Source organism: Podarcis vaucheri, assembly GCF_965113315.1.
Source record: "Podarcis vaucheri genome assembly, chromosome: 12".
NCBI lineage: Eukaryota > Metazoa > Chordata > Lepidosauria > Squamata > Lacertidae > Podarcis > Podarcis vaucheri.
Window position 1 is genome coordinate 42,878,409 of NC_138750.1, and position 14,437 is coordinate 42,892,845.

General features: G+C 43.7%; 1 protein-coding gene across 1 annotated transcript in view; it reads right to left on the minus strand.

Annotated features, from left to right (window-relative positions):
* PRTFDC1 (phosphoribosyl transferase domain containing 1) overlaps window positions 1–14,437 on the minus strand; it is a 49,998-nt gene that overhangs the window by 7,768 nt on the left and 27,793 nt on the right. Inside the window, exon 4 of the mRNA XM_082193818.1 lies at window positions 11,318–11,383. Within this exon, the coding sequence (XP_082049944.1) occupies window positions 11,318–11,383 (66 nt within the window). The remainder of the gene's footprint in view (window positions 1–11,317; window positions 11,384–14,437) is intronic.

Here is a 14,437-nt window from a genome sequence, read left to right on the forward strand (position 1 = left end):
CTTATTATGATTTATGTGGAAATTGTTCAATTTGGTTGTGAACTTTTTGAGGTTTCATTTATTGCTTATTAGTACTTTTGTTATGCTTGTAATGATGTACGTTTTTTCATGTTGTAAGCAAGCTTGAACTATGGAAAGGTTGCATACAAATAAAATTAGGTATGTATGTATGCCTGGACTTCTGATCTAACTTTGCACACCTAAACTCTCTTAAAGGAAATGCCTCATCTACAACAGTTCAGTTTTATTTCCATACTTGCCAAAGGCCATAGCAGGAATGCAAAAATACAATACATTAAACAATTAATAACGGAACCTGTTATCTTGCAAGTGTTTTACAATGGACAAGAGGCAAGCCAACTCAAAATAGCATTACGAGATTTAGATAATGCTAAGGCATAAGTTGCTGAGCAAAGTAATATTCTTGGCATCTGTTTGCTAACCTCCCAAAAATCTATCTTTTGAAGGTCTGGCCACTATTTCCTTACGTGACAGCAGCTGGGGAAGAATTTTGTTTCTTATTTGATATGAGAACTGGGCAACTGAAAAGAGAATATACAAAATCCTCAAGATCCTGATGTACTCTGATTGACAATAGGCTTGTATTAGTCTTGCTAGTATGTCTCCAAGCAACTAGCTTCAGAACCTTACTGTGTACTTGAGATCTCCCAAATCCTACTTAAGCAATATTGAATAAATATTTAAATGCATTACTACTGCCTTGGATGAGTGGGCAAAGTTAAGTCTTTGCTATTGCAAATTCTTAGGTGAACCATCTTCATCCCAATGTCTGCAGTTTTCTAAATTCTCCCTGTTTTACTTCTGTGGCTCTCCAGCACAGTCCAACTTTCCATTGCTAACAGCCAGGAACCATCAGCACAAGGGTTATTTTGGTGGATCATCATCTTATCTATCATGCAATATGGAAGTCTTCAATTAACTACAGCTTCATCTCAATCAAGAAAATATGGTTTCCAGCTCCATAACAAACCAGATGTTCATTCTGATGTTATTTAGATCCTTGCTAGTTTTAAACCTGATAATCCTGAAAATGGGAAACTATGGCTAACTCCTCCCTAGTTTAACTGCAGCATCCCAGGAAAGGCAGAAGGGTCTGTGATCATACATACAAGTTTATTCAATTCAGTATCTTGGCTCGTTAAACCGAGATAGGATCATCTAAATTAGGTCATTACCTTCCAAACCTGTTTACATGCTACTGATATGACTTACACAGTGAAATGTGACCTGTAATTAGCTGCAAATACTCAAGCCATGAGATAATAATACTGCAATATTAGCAAATGGGGGAGGATTAGCTAATGAAATATTTCTAAAGAGAAACAAAAAATTGTAGAGTTGGAAAGAACCACAAGGGTAGAGGCATTAATACATGGCAGTTAATACTTCAGAAGTGGTTTTCTGTCTTCCAGATGGCCAGACATATATTTTCTATTTGCTTCAAGCTTCTTTCCACAGGAAATCAACCTGCAGCCAATGACAGGCTCATGTGCAGCTGGTGATAATTCTTCTGCCATGTTGATAAACTAGAACTCTATTTCGGTAGTCCTGTAATAAATTTAATAACATGGAGCGTCCACGCTGTAAAGTTACACAATCTTAACTCGCCTGCCTTAACAGGTTTCACAGCAGATCGCTGCTGTTGACTTTGGTGAAAGAATTATATCCAAAGTCCCCTTCTCAACTCCACCCTGATGCCAGGCGTAGGCACCACTTGTTGGGATTCCTTGGGCTCCAAATGCCAGAAATCCTTGCAAAAGGAGGCCGGAAGGTCCTGCTCTTGGCCAAGCTTACAAGCAGTTCCTTGCTGGAGCACAGGAAAATGGTCTGATTCAGAAATGACAACAAACCATGGTTTGGTACGGCAAGAAGAAGAAGTGCAAGGTAAAGCATCTGGTCTGGCTGCAACTTGTAACATGAAGGGCTGCCTTCTTCCATACAAGCCTTCTTGGATGTTGAGAAGCAGCAGCTTGTGGGGAGCGGGCAGCTGTAATGCTGGTTCTCCAGGCAGTGGATCACTGATGCTTACCAGGAGGGAGAGAGAGAAGGGTGAGGCATCAGAGAGAGCAGGGCAGTACAAATTGAATTATTCTGCAGAGGTCCTTTTCTCTGTCCCAACAACTTCTGATGCATGTTTGGTGGGAACTCGAGAAAGCGCCTTCTTAGTAGCTGCAAACCAACACTTTAGGAGACCAGGCTTTGTAATCATGAAGAGTGAACACCAACCATCTCTGTGTTAATCATTATATGGTATTAATTGTGCCCGCACCTGACCCTTACAAATCTAGTTTTGAAATTTACCTAGAGGGGTGTTACTCTAATACTGCTTCATGAACAGCAAATCTGCTTGTGCTAGATTTGTGCCTGTTAAATGTAACTGGTTGCAACTTCTTTTTCCCCAAAGCATTCAGTATTTGCACAATAGACAGAAATCTCTTTTCTATTGTGGCATCTCTACCCTCGGAAAAGATGCACCCATTGAATTTTTATCTACCATTAAACTGTTAAATGTGCAGGGTGCTGGTGGGCAAAAAGTGGTAGTCCTACCTATATCTGAGAAGGCTATAAGATATATCCAAGAAGGCTGTGATGTTGAAGCTGGGGGCTAGCAAAATGAGAATATTTCCCTGTCTATAAGGACAATGAAGGAGCAGAACTGACTTATTCATAATACAATACCAAGGCAATGGAACTGGAGTTGTTGCAGTTCCCAACATCCAAACTGTGGCCAGGGATCAGGCAGTTCAGCCATAACTATTTAATGGAGGATATACTTTCAATAAGATTAATATATATATGTTTATAAAGTAATCAAGAGTGGCACCATGGAAAATATACTGGCTTTGCTCCAGCCGAAGTTAGTTGCACTTTTCCCAATGAAATCTATCTGCAAACTTCAGTAGGATCCAAGTGTGACTAACTGAAGTCAGGATTGATCATAACATGTACAACTGTAAACATGTACAACCACAGGCTCTCAAAGCCAATTTTATATACATAAATTAATCTGTGATGTGACAGCAGTATGTTTTGGGGGAAATGATTATGGAGGTTATCAGTATAATATTTAAGCTGCAACGTACACCTAAATCTTCCTTATATTGACTTTAATTACACTGAAAGCATATCACCAATAAGGTTTCATGCAGCAGCGCCTTATCAGTGAACATCAGCAAAATAGTCTGAAACTGAACACAGATAAAAGGGCAGTGAATAGCTGGATAACGTTTGAGATTTGATAGCTTTTGTGTAATCAGCCGTGTACCAAAAACCAGGCTCAAAATAAAGCTTTGGAACTATGAGTCTGGTAATGAGCAATATAACCAACTTACTGAATACAACCAAAATTGTTTTTGCCAAATGGATTTCATTTACAATTGTGTGGGGTGTCTTTACTGTTTCTTGTCTTGCCTCTGCATTTTATTTTTGCTGTTCATGTTCAAGCCAGGCATTTTGTTTAATCATTCCAGAGCCATTCAGATAATTCCATGTTCATTTTTACAAAAATCTGTGCACCATGTTGTGTTGGGAGGTGGCTGGTTTTTTTTTAAAATCGCAGAATCAAGACACCAGGTGCAAGCCATGCCACCTCCTCACTCACAGCTCATCCTAGCACTGCAGTGCTACTAATAAACGAAAATGAGTCAGCAGATGAATCAACAGAGTGGGATGATACAGTCAAACACACACCAAAACTCACATCAGATATGGCTAGTTATATAAATCAGAAGATTTCACTTGATTGTATCTTCACAAATTGCTGTTCCGGAAAGGTTTTAGTGGGGTGGAAAGTTTCTAATAGCAGGTGGAGTTCAGCATTGGAACAAAGAGCTACTCTGCATCACCTGCAGGTCCTACAGATGTTGCTGGACCCCAATTCCTGTCATCCCTGACAACTGGCCATGCTAGCTGAGCTGCTGGGAGTTGCAGTCTAATAACATCTGGAGGGTTCCCTACCTCACTCTACCCTTAGGCAGAATGGGGCAATTGTCTCAGGTGGCAGATGCCAAGAGCTGCCCTGACCTCTCCCTGCAAGCTAGCAGGTGCAGTGGTGGATCTGTCCCGTCACCAAAATTTAAGTAAAATTCAGCTGCCTGTTTCTTTGGCTTCCTTGTACGTGTGGATGGTCACCCTGCCCCACTTGGCCTCGGGTGGCAGAATGTCTTGGGCTGCACCTGAGTACCAACTGAACATCTTTTGGGACTGGGATATCTGAAGGCCTGACTTCGTCTCCCATACAATTCTACCCTCTTTCTATCATCTTCAGAAGCCCTCTATTGTATCCCAGCAGCCCCTGAAATACACTTCATTGGGACCAGTGACAGGTCCTTTTCTGTGGCCGCTCCTAGGCTGCTGACCTCTCTCCCCAAGTAGGTGTGCTTTGCCCTCTCCTTAAATCGCTTCCAGAAGCTAGTAAAAGCTTCCTTTTGGTTTGTAAGGTATATTAGTTTTCATGTGCATCTGTTTTTTTCTTTTTAAACAACCTTTGCTGCTGCTAGTGTATTGCTTTTTTTTTTTACTGTTGTCTTAGCGTTTTGATGTTTTCAGCTTGCTAATTTATGGTGTGAGCTTTGAGTTGCCTTGAGCGAGCACAGATGGGAGATAACGGTTTCAAATAAATATAAAAGAACAGGAGATTTGCTGCACAGTACTATACACCCATTTGCCTGGGGCAAGCCCTATTGGACTCTATGGCAGTTACTTCAGAGTAGACATGGTTAAATTTGCACGGTGAGGTTGCAATCCTGCACACGCATATCAAAGAGTAAGCTCTGTTGAATATAGGCGACTTCTAAGTAAACAAAGGAACATTGGAAGATGCCTTATACAGAGTCAAACCATTGGGTCCATGGAGATCAGTACTGTCTGCATCGATTGGCAGCGGCTCTCAATAATTTTACACTAGGTACTCTCGCAGTTCTACCTGGCGATGCCAGGATTGAACCAAAGACCTTGGCCATCCTCTGCTGCTAAGCCACAGCCCTTCACACAAAGAACAGCACTCACGTATTCTGTATGTTCTACAACTGTGAGCGAAGGGTCCTGCTAGGGCTGCTTTAATGGTGTGTAGTAAATATCAGATTAAGCTGTCCCCCCCCCTCATGCCACTCTCTTAGGTATGGCAGAGTTCAATTTGCAAGAAACCCCACCACCACCACCACCCCTATATTTATCTCCTAATTCAAGAACATATGTCTATGCAGCCTAGATTGGTAAGAAGGATTAAAAAAGAGATAGAGAAAGAAATCTGAATCAGAACATCCAGCTCCATTGTGACAGCTCAGTAACCTTCATGCTGCTAATGATGAACAGAAGGCAGATGCTCCATGATGAAAGATGATACATGTGGGTCCTGCTGGCTACACCTCAAATTGATTCTCCCTTTTCCCAGTAGCATCCCTTTTTCCCCCTTTTTCTTTTTTTGGTTCTGCTTCAGAAGGTGTTGAGTCATCTCATCTGCTGCAGAAAAAGTAACAATGCTAATTATATCTGCTGAGGGTAGGCAGGTAGTTGTCAGCTGCATGGCAAGAAGAGAGCCAGGCAAGATGGGCTTTCGAGAGGTGGAGAGAATTCCGTCAGGAAACAGATTCCCTGCAATCAGAGCAGCCAGATGAAGCTGCCAACTTTCTCTCTCCTGGGCAATTGCACAGGGAAGCGAGGTTTATTTATTTTTTTACAGACCCTTCCTAAAATCTGACATGCCTAATGGTGTCCTTCTCGTGCTCTTTGTTTGGGCACAGACTGGGCTCTTTTCTCCCCAAATAAGAACCATGTTTGCAGGCACTACTGTCATGGACTGGTTGGACGTAGAAGAATGGAAGGAGGAACCAGCTGGGGAACCACCAAGGGAAGAAGGCTCAGATCCCGGGGAGGAGTGGTGGGAGAACAATGAGTGGTCAGAGGGAGAAGACTGGGAAGAGGAGGTGTCAGAAGCTGAGGAGGGAACAGGGCTCAGTGAGCTGGCAGAGTCTGTGGCAGAGAGCAGTCCAGGATCAGAGGCAGAAGCTGAAGCAGGAGGGTGGGAGGAGAGAGGCCAAGAGGCAGAGATGAGTCAGGTTGGTGAAGAGTCACGAGTGTCTCCCTCTTCTACTGCAACAAGCTCCCCTTCCTGCTTGTCTCCCAGAATCAGAAGAGGCATGAAAAGGGCAGAGGTGAGGTTGGTGACATGCAGACACACTCTCTGGTTGCTTGGAAAAAAGCAATAGATTGCTGGTGAGGAGCAGCACTTAGGCAGCTGCAGGGAGGTGAACACCTTCAGTCTCAGCAACTGCTTCATGCGAGCAAGACCTACCAGAGATGAGTTGCTGGGCTCATTAGGCCTGACACTCCTGTTTCTGCTAATGAAGAGTTAACTCCAGCTTGCACAGTGTGATTTACTGCTGGCTCACCCCAGACAACTAAACTGCATCGGTGGTTTTCATAGTTTAAAGGTTCACACTCCCTAAGTTGCATTCTCAAAAGGAGTCTGAATCCCTGGGTTCATATCAAATATTGGGAAAGCAGACAACTGGCTATCTGGCCAGGAACTGGCTGGGAGGAACTAGGATCCAGGATAGCTTGAGTCACTGACTAAGCTTTGGAGGGGGTATTGTATATAAATGATGGCTGCAGATCTGGCACAGGAGGCCAGGAGCTCAAGCTAAAAGCTCTGCAAGTTGGAGTTCTAAGGCAGGGGTGGGGAACCTGTGGCCCTCCAGATGTTGTTGGGATACAAATCTGATCCCTAACCCATCCCTGGCTAGGGTTGTGAATTAAGAGTCCAACTATTTCTGGAGGGCCAAAAAATCCCTGTGGCTGCCCTAAGGTTCACAGGGTGCTGGACTCCCAATTCCCATCAGTCCCAGCCAGCATGGCCAGCAGTCATGGATGATGGGAGTTGTAGTCTAGCAACATCTGGAAGGCCGCAGCTCTGAGGAATCCTCTTGCCAAGACTGTTTCTTGCTGAGACTTTACGCCTCTTGCTGAGACTTTTTACGCACATAAAAAAGTGTGTTTTCTATGACTGTGCACTACATAGGACATGTTTTTCCTTCATCAAATATAGCCACAAAGGGGCTGGGAGGCTGACTCAGCAAATAACACCTTCAGGGACAAATAACAGCGTTGGGGAGACAATTTAATGCAAGTACATGGCATGGGAGCAAAGAACTAAAGCAGATCCCAGGGGATGCTTCTTCTGTTAAAAAATGTGCTATCTCCTAAGTGTGGTAGCTGAAACACACTACTAAGCTAACTGTAGTTTGACCTCCAGCTTGGGCAGGTAGTTACAGGTGAGGGGAACCTGTGACCTTTTGGATGTTGTCGGACTCCAACTTCAACCAACGCCACCCAGCATGGTCAGTGGTCGGGGATCATAGGAACTGCAGTCCATCCCTATCTTTCATATTTGTATATCCACTGTTTTTTGAGGGCATTTGGCTGGCACACTAGGAATGCCCCAGGGGGTCTCTTTCTCCACACTCTGGCAGTATACTTTTGAAGTCTTGTTGACACCGAAGCTTTCTTGCTAACTGCTGACAACAAAACCCAGTAGGGTCCTTTTTTTTGTACCAAGTAGATCTTCAAAATTAACCTTTCAGGCACAAAACACCATACCGGTAGTTAATATTTAGCTCCATGCAGCTTTTGATTCCTTAATATATCTCAGAAGTTGGCTTAAAGCCTCTTTTTAGAAAATGGGGAAAAAGGGAAAGGTTTTCTGAAAAAGGATATTAAGCTTTATCTAATCCTGTCAGCTGGCATTATTCAAGTCATCTGTAAGCAAGGATGAAAATAAACACGTCGAGTTTATGAACCGCGTTCTGTTTGTGGCAGATTTTCAAAGGTTGCTCAATGTTGAACAACGAGGATATTTATAATAAACCTGGTACATTTACATAATCTTTGTAAGGAACACACGTAATGTCCTTAGTAAGACTGGTAGGCAGATATGATGGGGGACTGGTGAGAACCTGCTAATTCAGCCTTGCAAGAAATGGCAACCTATGCTCTGTTTGCCAGCACTGCTAATGAAAATATGAAGCAGGTTTATAAAATGGGGGGTGGGGGTTCACCTGTGGCCCTCCAAATGTCAATCCTTGACTACTGGCTACACTGGCTGAGGATGATGGGAATTCATCAACATCTGGAGACCACAGGTTAGCCACCCCTAGGCCAAATGGAGAGAATTGCTGTGGGTGTAGATTGCATAACAAGCTACAGCTGCTGAAATTCCCCTCTTTTAGATCCAGAAAGCCTTGCCTCTTTTAACACTCAACACTGCAAATCTAATCACTGGTTCTGGTACTAACATACTAATCATGTAACAACTGACATAATACTGATGCGCAATAATTCTCACAAACCATTTCTTATACCACCCAGCAACATATAAAAGAAAATCAGTTTGAGTTGCATTTCGCTATTTTAGACAGTACTGGCGACAATGGATGGTAGATACTGTATTTTTCGGCCTATAGGACACACTTCCCCCCCTCCAAAAATGAAGGGGAAATGTGTGTGCGTCCTATGGGGCGAATGCAGGCTTTCGCTGAAGCCTGGAGAGCGAGAAGGGTCGGTGCGCACCGACCCCTCTCGCTCTCCAGGCTTCGCGGACCTCTCCGCAAGCAGCGGGAGCCCGTTGCTGGGCTCCCACCGCTTGCAGAGAGTTGCCTGCATGCTGAAGCCTGCGCGCGCTGAGCTCAGCGCGTCCAGGCCTCGCGGACCTCTCCGCAAGCAGCGGGAGCCCATCGCTGGGCTCCCGCCGCTTGCAGAGAGTTGCCTGCATGCTGAAGCCTGCGCGCGCTGAGCTAAGCGCGTCCAGGCTTCGCGGACCTCTCTGCAAGCGGCGGGAGCCCGTTGCTGGGCTCCCACCGCTTGCAGAGAGTTGCCTGCATGCTGAAGCCTGCGCGCGCTGAGCTAAGCGCGTCCAGGCTTCGCGGACCTCTCTGCAAGCGGCGGGAGCCCGTTGCTGGGCTCCCGCCGCTTGTGGAGAGTTGCCTGCATGCTGAAGCCTGCGCGCGCTGAGCTCAGCGCGTCCAGGCTGCGCGGACCTCTCCGCAAGCAGCGGGAGCCCATCGCTGGGCTCCCACGGCTTGCAGAGAGCTGCCTGTTTGGGGGCTGGGGTCGGGGGACGCTCGGGCTTCCCCCGCCCCAGCCCCGCGCCTGGGGGGGAAATAATCCCCCCTTTATTTCCTCCCCCTAAAAACTAGGTGCGCCTTATGGGACAGTACGTCCTATAGGGCGAAAAATACGGTAGCTTTTGTTAAATAAATCATGAAGTTATCATGCAGTTCCTTCAATAAGAAAAAAAGACACTGAGATTTTGGTAATAGGACAATTTATTAAAATGTAATTGATTAATCTGTTAAAAGCCAGATGATTAATTAACTAAAAGTCTTTAATCAGTTACCAGTCCTACTATTAACACAAGAGTAATTTCACTTGGAGTGTAAATTAATTTTAGTGGTTTCCTGCCCAAATTCATCCCGAGGCTTGCTGTTTTGATCACTTTCCCACACAGACCATCTGCCTAATGAAATAAAGTCATCCTTCCTCCTCAAGTGATTCAGCGTATAACTAGGCCTGGATTAAAAGAGTCTTGTCCTTGAACAAAAATATTTTATTTCCCCTTTTTAAAAACATCAGTATGTGCATGCAGAATGGGGGGAAATGAAAATAAATTGCTTATCAGCCTTCCAGCTGATTCAAATCATTGACAAGTCCCATGATTTACCATTGTCAAAACCAAGGTGCCATTAAAAGGTTCAGGGCCAAAACAAGACAATTACATTTAATTTGCCTTCACCTTTGAAAACAGAAGCTGTGGGAGAGCAGGAGCAGGATATGGACGATGGTGTATTTTTTTTTGGGGGGGTTAACCCTTCCCTCCTATGCTGTAGTCTCCTAAAAATGACCCATCCCATGTTGCCATTTGTGCTGGGCGAAAAGCTATAATTGATGGTAAATCTTCTCATGGGGAGAATAGCATGACTGCAGGATGGTTGGAAAGGGTTAACCTCCCTTCCTGCAGTCTGAATCCTGCTCATACCACTCTGTGGCTATTATAGCTAATAGAAGGCTGGGTGGGGGGCGGAGGGCTCCAGGCATATTAAATGCAATCATGCATTCCACATATTGTCTTTTTTTGGCCCTCTGAAACACAGGATTATATCTAGGCAAAACAATATTTCTAGCTGCCCCTTTGCTAGAAGCAGCTATTTTGCCAGCTTGAGAAAAGCAAAAAAAAAAAAGGGGGGGGGCTGTTGTTTAAATTAAATTGAGTGGACATAAGTACAGTACTTGAAAGAAATGGTTGAAATGGCCTTTATGCAGACTGGCTGCATGTGTTGAATCAAACATTTACTTTTCAAAAGCAGCTTCTCAGTTATCTAGTGACAGTTTATGACAATGTTCATGCCGGCTTATGTTGAAGCAAGGCACATAATTGTTTAAAACATACAGGAAGGTCTGTTGGGGTGGCAGGGAAGAATGCTCCAACTTACCTGGGTGTGAGCACTACAGAATGCAATGGCACTTAGACAGGCACCGGACTGAGCTGTGAACACTCTGTGACAGGTGAGGAACCTGTAGTCCTCCAGATTTTGTTGGACTTCAACTCCCATCATCACCAACCTGCTGTCAGGGATCAGGGGAGGTGTAGTCCAACAGTATCTGGAGGGCCGCAGACTAGCCAACCCTGGGTTAGCACTTCAGTTTTGCTTCTGCAGAATCCTGGCTTGCTCTGATATACAAACCGGAGACTGTGGTTTATCACAAACCCCATAACCCATGGCTTGGAACTGGCTTGTGTAGAAGCTCATCAGAGCTTGTGGTAAACTGTTATCTCTGGTTAGTATGCCATGGCGAGCCAGGATTCTCTGAAAACGAAACTAAACGCTACAAAATTTCTCCACCTGACTGTGCAAGTCCACTTCAGGCATGTAGTGCTAATGACAATTTACTATTATGTGTAGACAATGCCTTTTCCTCCAGAATGCGGGGGTAGAATCCTTTTCGGGATATTTATCAGTAGCTCACATGTTCACTGTCAATAATATCCAGTTACTAAAGAGTATGTATTTAGCTCTGATAGTAGTTGTGGACCCAGCTGCGATTCTGCACCCTTGGTCATCCTGAAACCAAGGTGACTGTTTCTCTTTGCCCTGCCTTTCTTGGAGAAGGTAATTATTAGCATCTTGCTCCTCTTGCTTCTCTCTAGGTTTTGTTATTGCCCTAATCATGCTCTATTTGAATCTCAGTGTTAGTCCAATCCTGGTGTCATAATGGCCTCGTTTTATTTAAAAATCTTACAAACCTTTCCAGCCAGCTTTGAGAAGTCATCTCCCCCTATGATCTGTGTATCTTGCATAGACTGGTCATTCTGAAAAATAAAAGTAGATCACATTTTACTTGCACTCTTAACTTTGACAAATATCTTCATCCCTAATGAGTTGACTGTGAGCTAGTACCCAAAAAGGGCACATAGACCAATTTCAGTGAAACCTATTTCTATAGAACTATTTATTGTCTGGGTGGCGCTGTGGGTAAAAGCCTCAGCGCCTAGGGCTTGCCGATCGAAAGGTCGGCGGTTCGAATCCCCGCGGCGGGGTGCGCTCCCGCTGCTCGGTCCCAGCGCCTGCCAACCTAGCAGTTCGAAAGCACCCCCGGGTGCAAGTAGATAAATAGGTACCGCTTACCAGCGGGAAGGTAAACGGCGTTCCGTGTGCTGTGCTGGCTCGCCAGATGCAGCTTTGTCACGCTGGCCACGTGACCCGGAAGTGTCTCCGGACAGCGCTGGCCCCCGGCCTCTTGAGTGAGATGGGCGCACAAACCCCAGAGTCTGTCAAGACTGGCCCATTCGGGCAGGGGTACCTTTACCTTTACCTTTATTATATCTTGCTCAGGGCAACTAACAACTATCCTTAAGACCTGATAAATATACAAACCCATGAAATAGAAATAAAGGTTACAATAAATCCATACCAGCAATATACTATCAGTATCAGTGTGCAATTAATCACCAAATGCCTGGCAAAATACTTTTTATTTTTTAAAGGAGGCACCTAAATACTATGACTGCAGTGCATGGTCTAATATCAGGGAAACATTTTTGGGGGGAGGGTGTTTTCAGGTTACTATTGGAATATTGATTACTGTATTATGTAAATCACCCTAGAAGTTTTATTGAACAGAGGACAATAACTGAAATTTATAAGAAGGGGGAGGAAAACAGAACATCTTACTGCTGCAGAAAAAGATGTGTTTTCTCTAACGTTTCCAAACTAGAAAAAGTGTGTGTGTGTGTGTCCCCTGAGGTAAAACCACCAATAAGACATCTGTTTTGGGAACAAGACTCTTCTAGACCTACAGAGTAATTAATAGTTGTAATAAACAAACAAGCAAAGGGTCTTTTGTTTACTTTTAAAAAAGAAAATGATAAAATCCCTTTCAAAGGCTTTGAAGTATACTTCCTTTGCATTTTAACACTCTGGGCTGCGGCAAGAACTCTGCTGCTGGCAAAGAACTGCAAAAGTGAATCCAAGAGTCTTTCAAAGCACAGGATTATACTATCCAATAAGAGAAGTTAAGGATTGTATAGCTGTGAACTGGCAGCTACTGGGGAAACTGCTATGTAATTCTTGTGACCATATTTGCAATTCCTGCCAAAGCAGAAGAATATTTTGCCACAATGGAAGGAACAGATGTGCAAATGAAATCAAAGCAAATGCCTGTGTATTGCATTAGCTGCCTTTCATAAGTGACATTATATGAGTAGCTTTAATATGTTGTTGCATATCATCCTTAAGTCCACCAGCGCTGGTTGATACTCTTTTCTTGTGTGATTTCAATGGGTGAAATCCAAGGTTGCTGTTCTGCTTGTCTTATAATCCAGTGGAGGCGTATGAATAGGAGAAAGAGGTAATTTTCTGCAATTCCCTCTCTCCCCTGAAGCCCCCAACCCTCTGGAGCAGATTTTCATGGAGCTGAGAGGGCTGCAGCAAGAACTGGGGGTGGGGGTGGGGAATTTCTCCCTTTCTCACATGTTAGTAGGCACCTCCACTGGATCAAAAGTAGCAACACTGAATTCCACTCTCTATATTAATATTTTTTTCTTGAAGGGCCTTTTCAGTGGTGACCCGCTGGTTAAAGAATTCCCTCCCCAGTGAACTGAGCCACACCTCTTCTATGCAAAGCTTTAAGCATACCTTAAAGTGTTCCAAATTGGTTTTTCCTTAAATGTTTTAAATTTGAAACTGCTAATTTAATTTACAGTTGTCTTTTGTTTTTGAACTATTTCTGGTTGTGCTTTAACTCAGTTTCAAAAAAATTTTGCCGAGCCTCCCCCATTTTTATTGTTACTGATGCAACAAACAAAATTTATTAAATTTATAAACAAAAATAAAACAATCTCAGTAGAAACTAAAAAGCCCTTGGATAGATTATATGGATACAATAAAGTTAGTCATCTTAACATCAGTGATAGTTAAATAAACCGCATTTTCATCTTCCAGGCACTATATGGATGTTGTTTGGTGACTTCAAGTGCATTTTATATTGTGTTATGTAAACTGCCTTGGAGGGCTGAAAATACAATAAATAAAAAGTTTAGCAACCTAAAATTGGGATTTTATTCCATCATATTTAAAGGTCAACTTGGACTCACAACTGTCTTCTAATGGTATCAGCGAGGGAGATTCAATTTACTGCCTCCCTGATGTCCTGGACTCTAGCTCCCATCAGCATAAACAATAGTCCAACACTGACTGGGAGAGCACCGCACTAGCTTCCTTCTGAGCTAGACGGTTCATTCCCATGCTTTTTCAGAACTTTAAAGACGATATTGAAAAAAAGCAGTTCTTATCACCAATTTTGTATTCCAATTAAATTCCACATATTGCCACGAATCATTATGTACTGCTCTCAAGCCACTTCACAGTATTTTGCTCCACAATTCATCACAGCTCCCCGTGACAAATTGAAGAAATTGCCATCAGGAAACATATTTTAAATCTGTTCTGAAAACTTTATAGAGGGCAGACATCTAACAATGGCTGACCTATGAAGATGTGTGGAACCCAGGCGATGGAGGCGGGAAAGGAATCAAGAGCACCTTAATCTTTATCTAAGCAAACCTTCATCTATGCTCTCTGACGTTGCCAGAACTCAGGAATATCTGAAGGCACCATGGATGACTTCAGGCTTCCCTCTGAAGACGGTGAATGCATTCGCACCATCAAATCCTGGCTTATAAACTGTGATACGCACAACTTACATGCTCCCTTTGCACAAGCAAGTATATGAACCAGGAAGCTTAAGCTACTTCAGCTTCCTGTTACGTCTGAACTGGCAACTAGGGTAAATAGCTTCCAAAGAAGCCAGGATCTGGAAGCCATATTTTCTTTGTTAACCTTGGTTTCCTGATTCAGACATCATA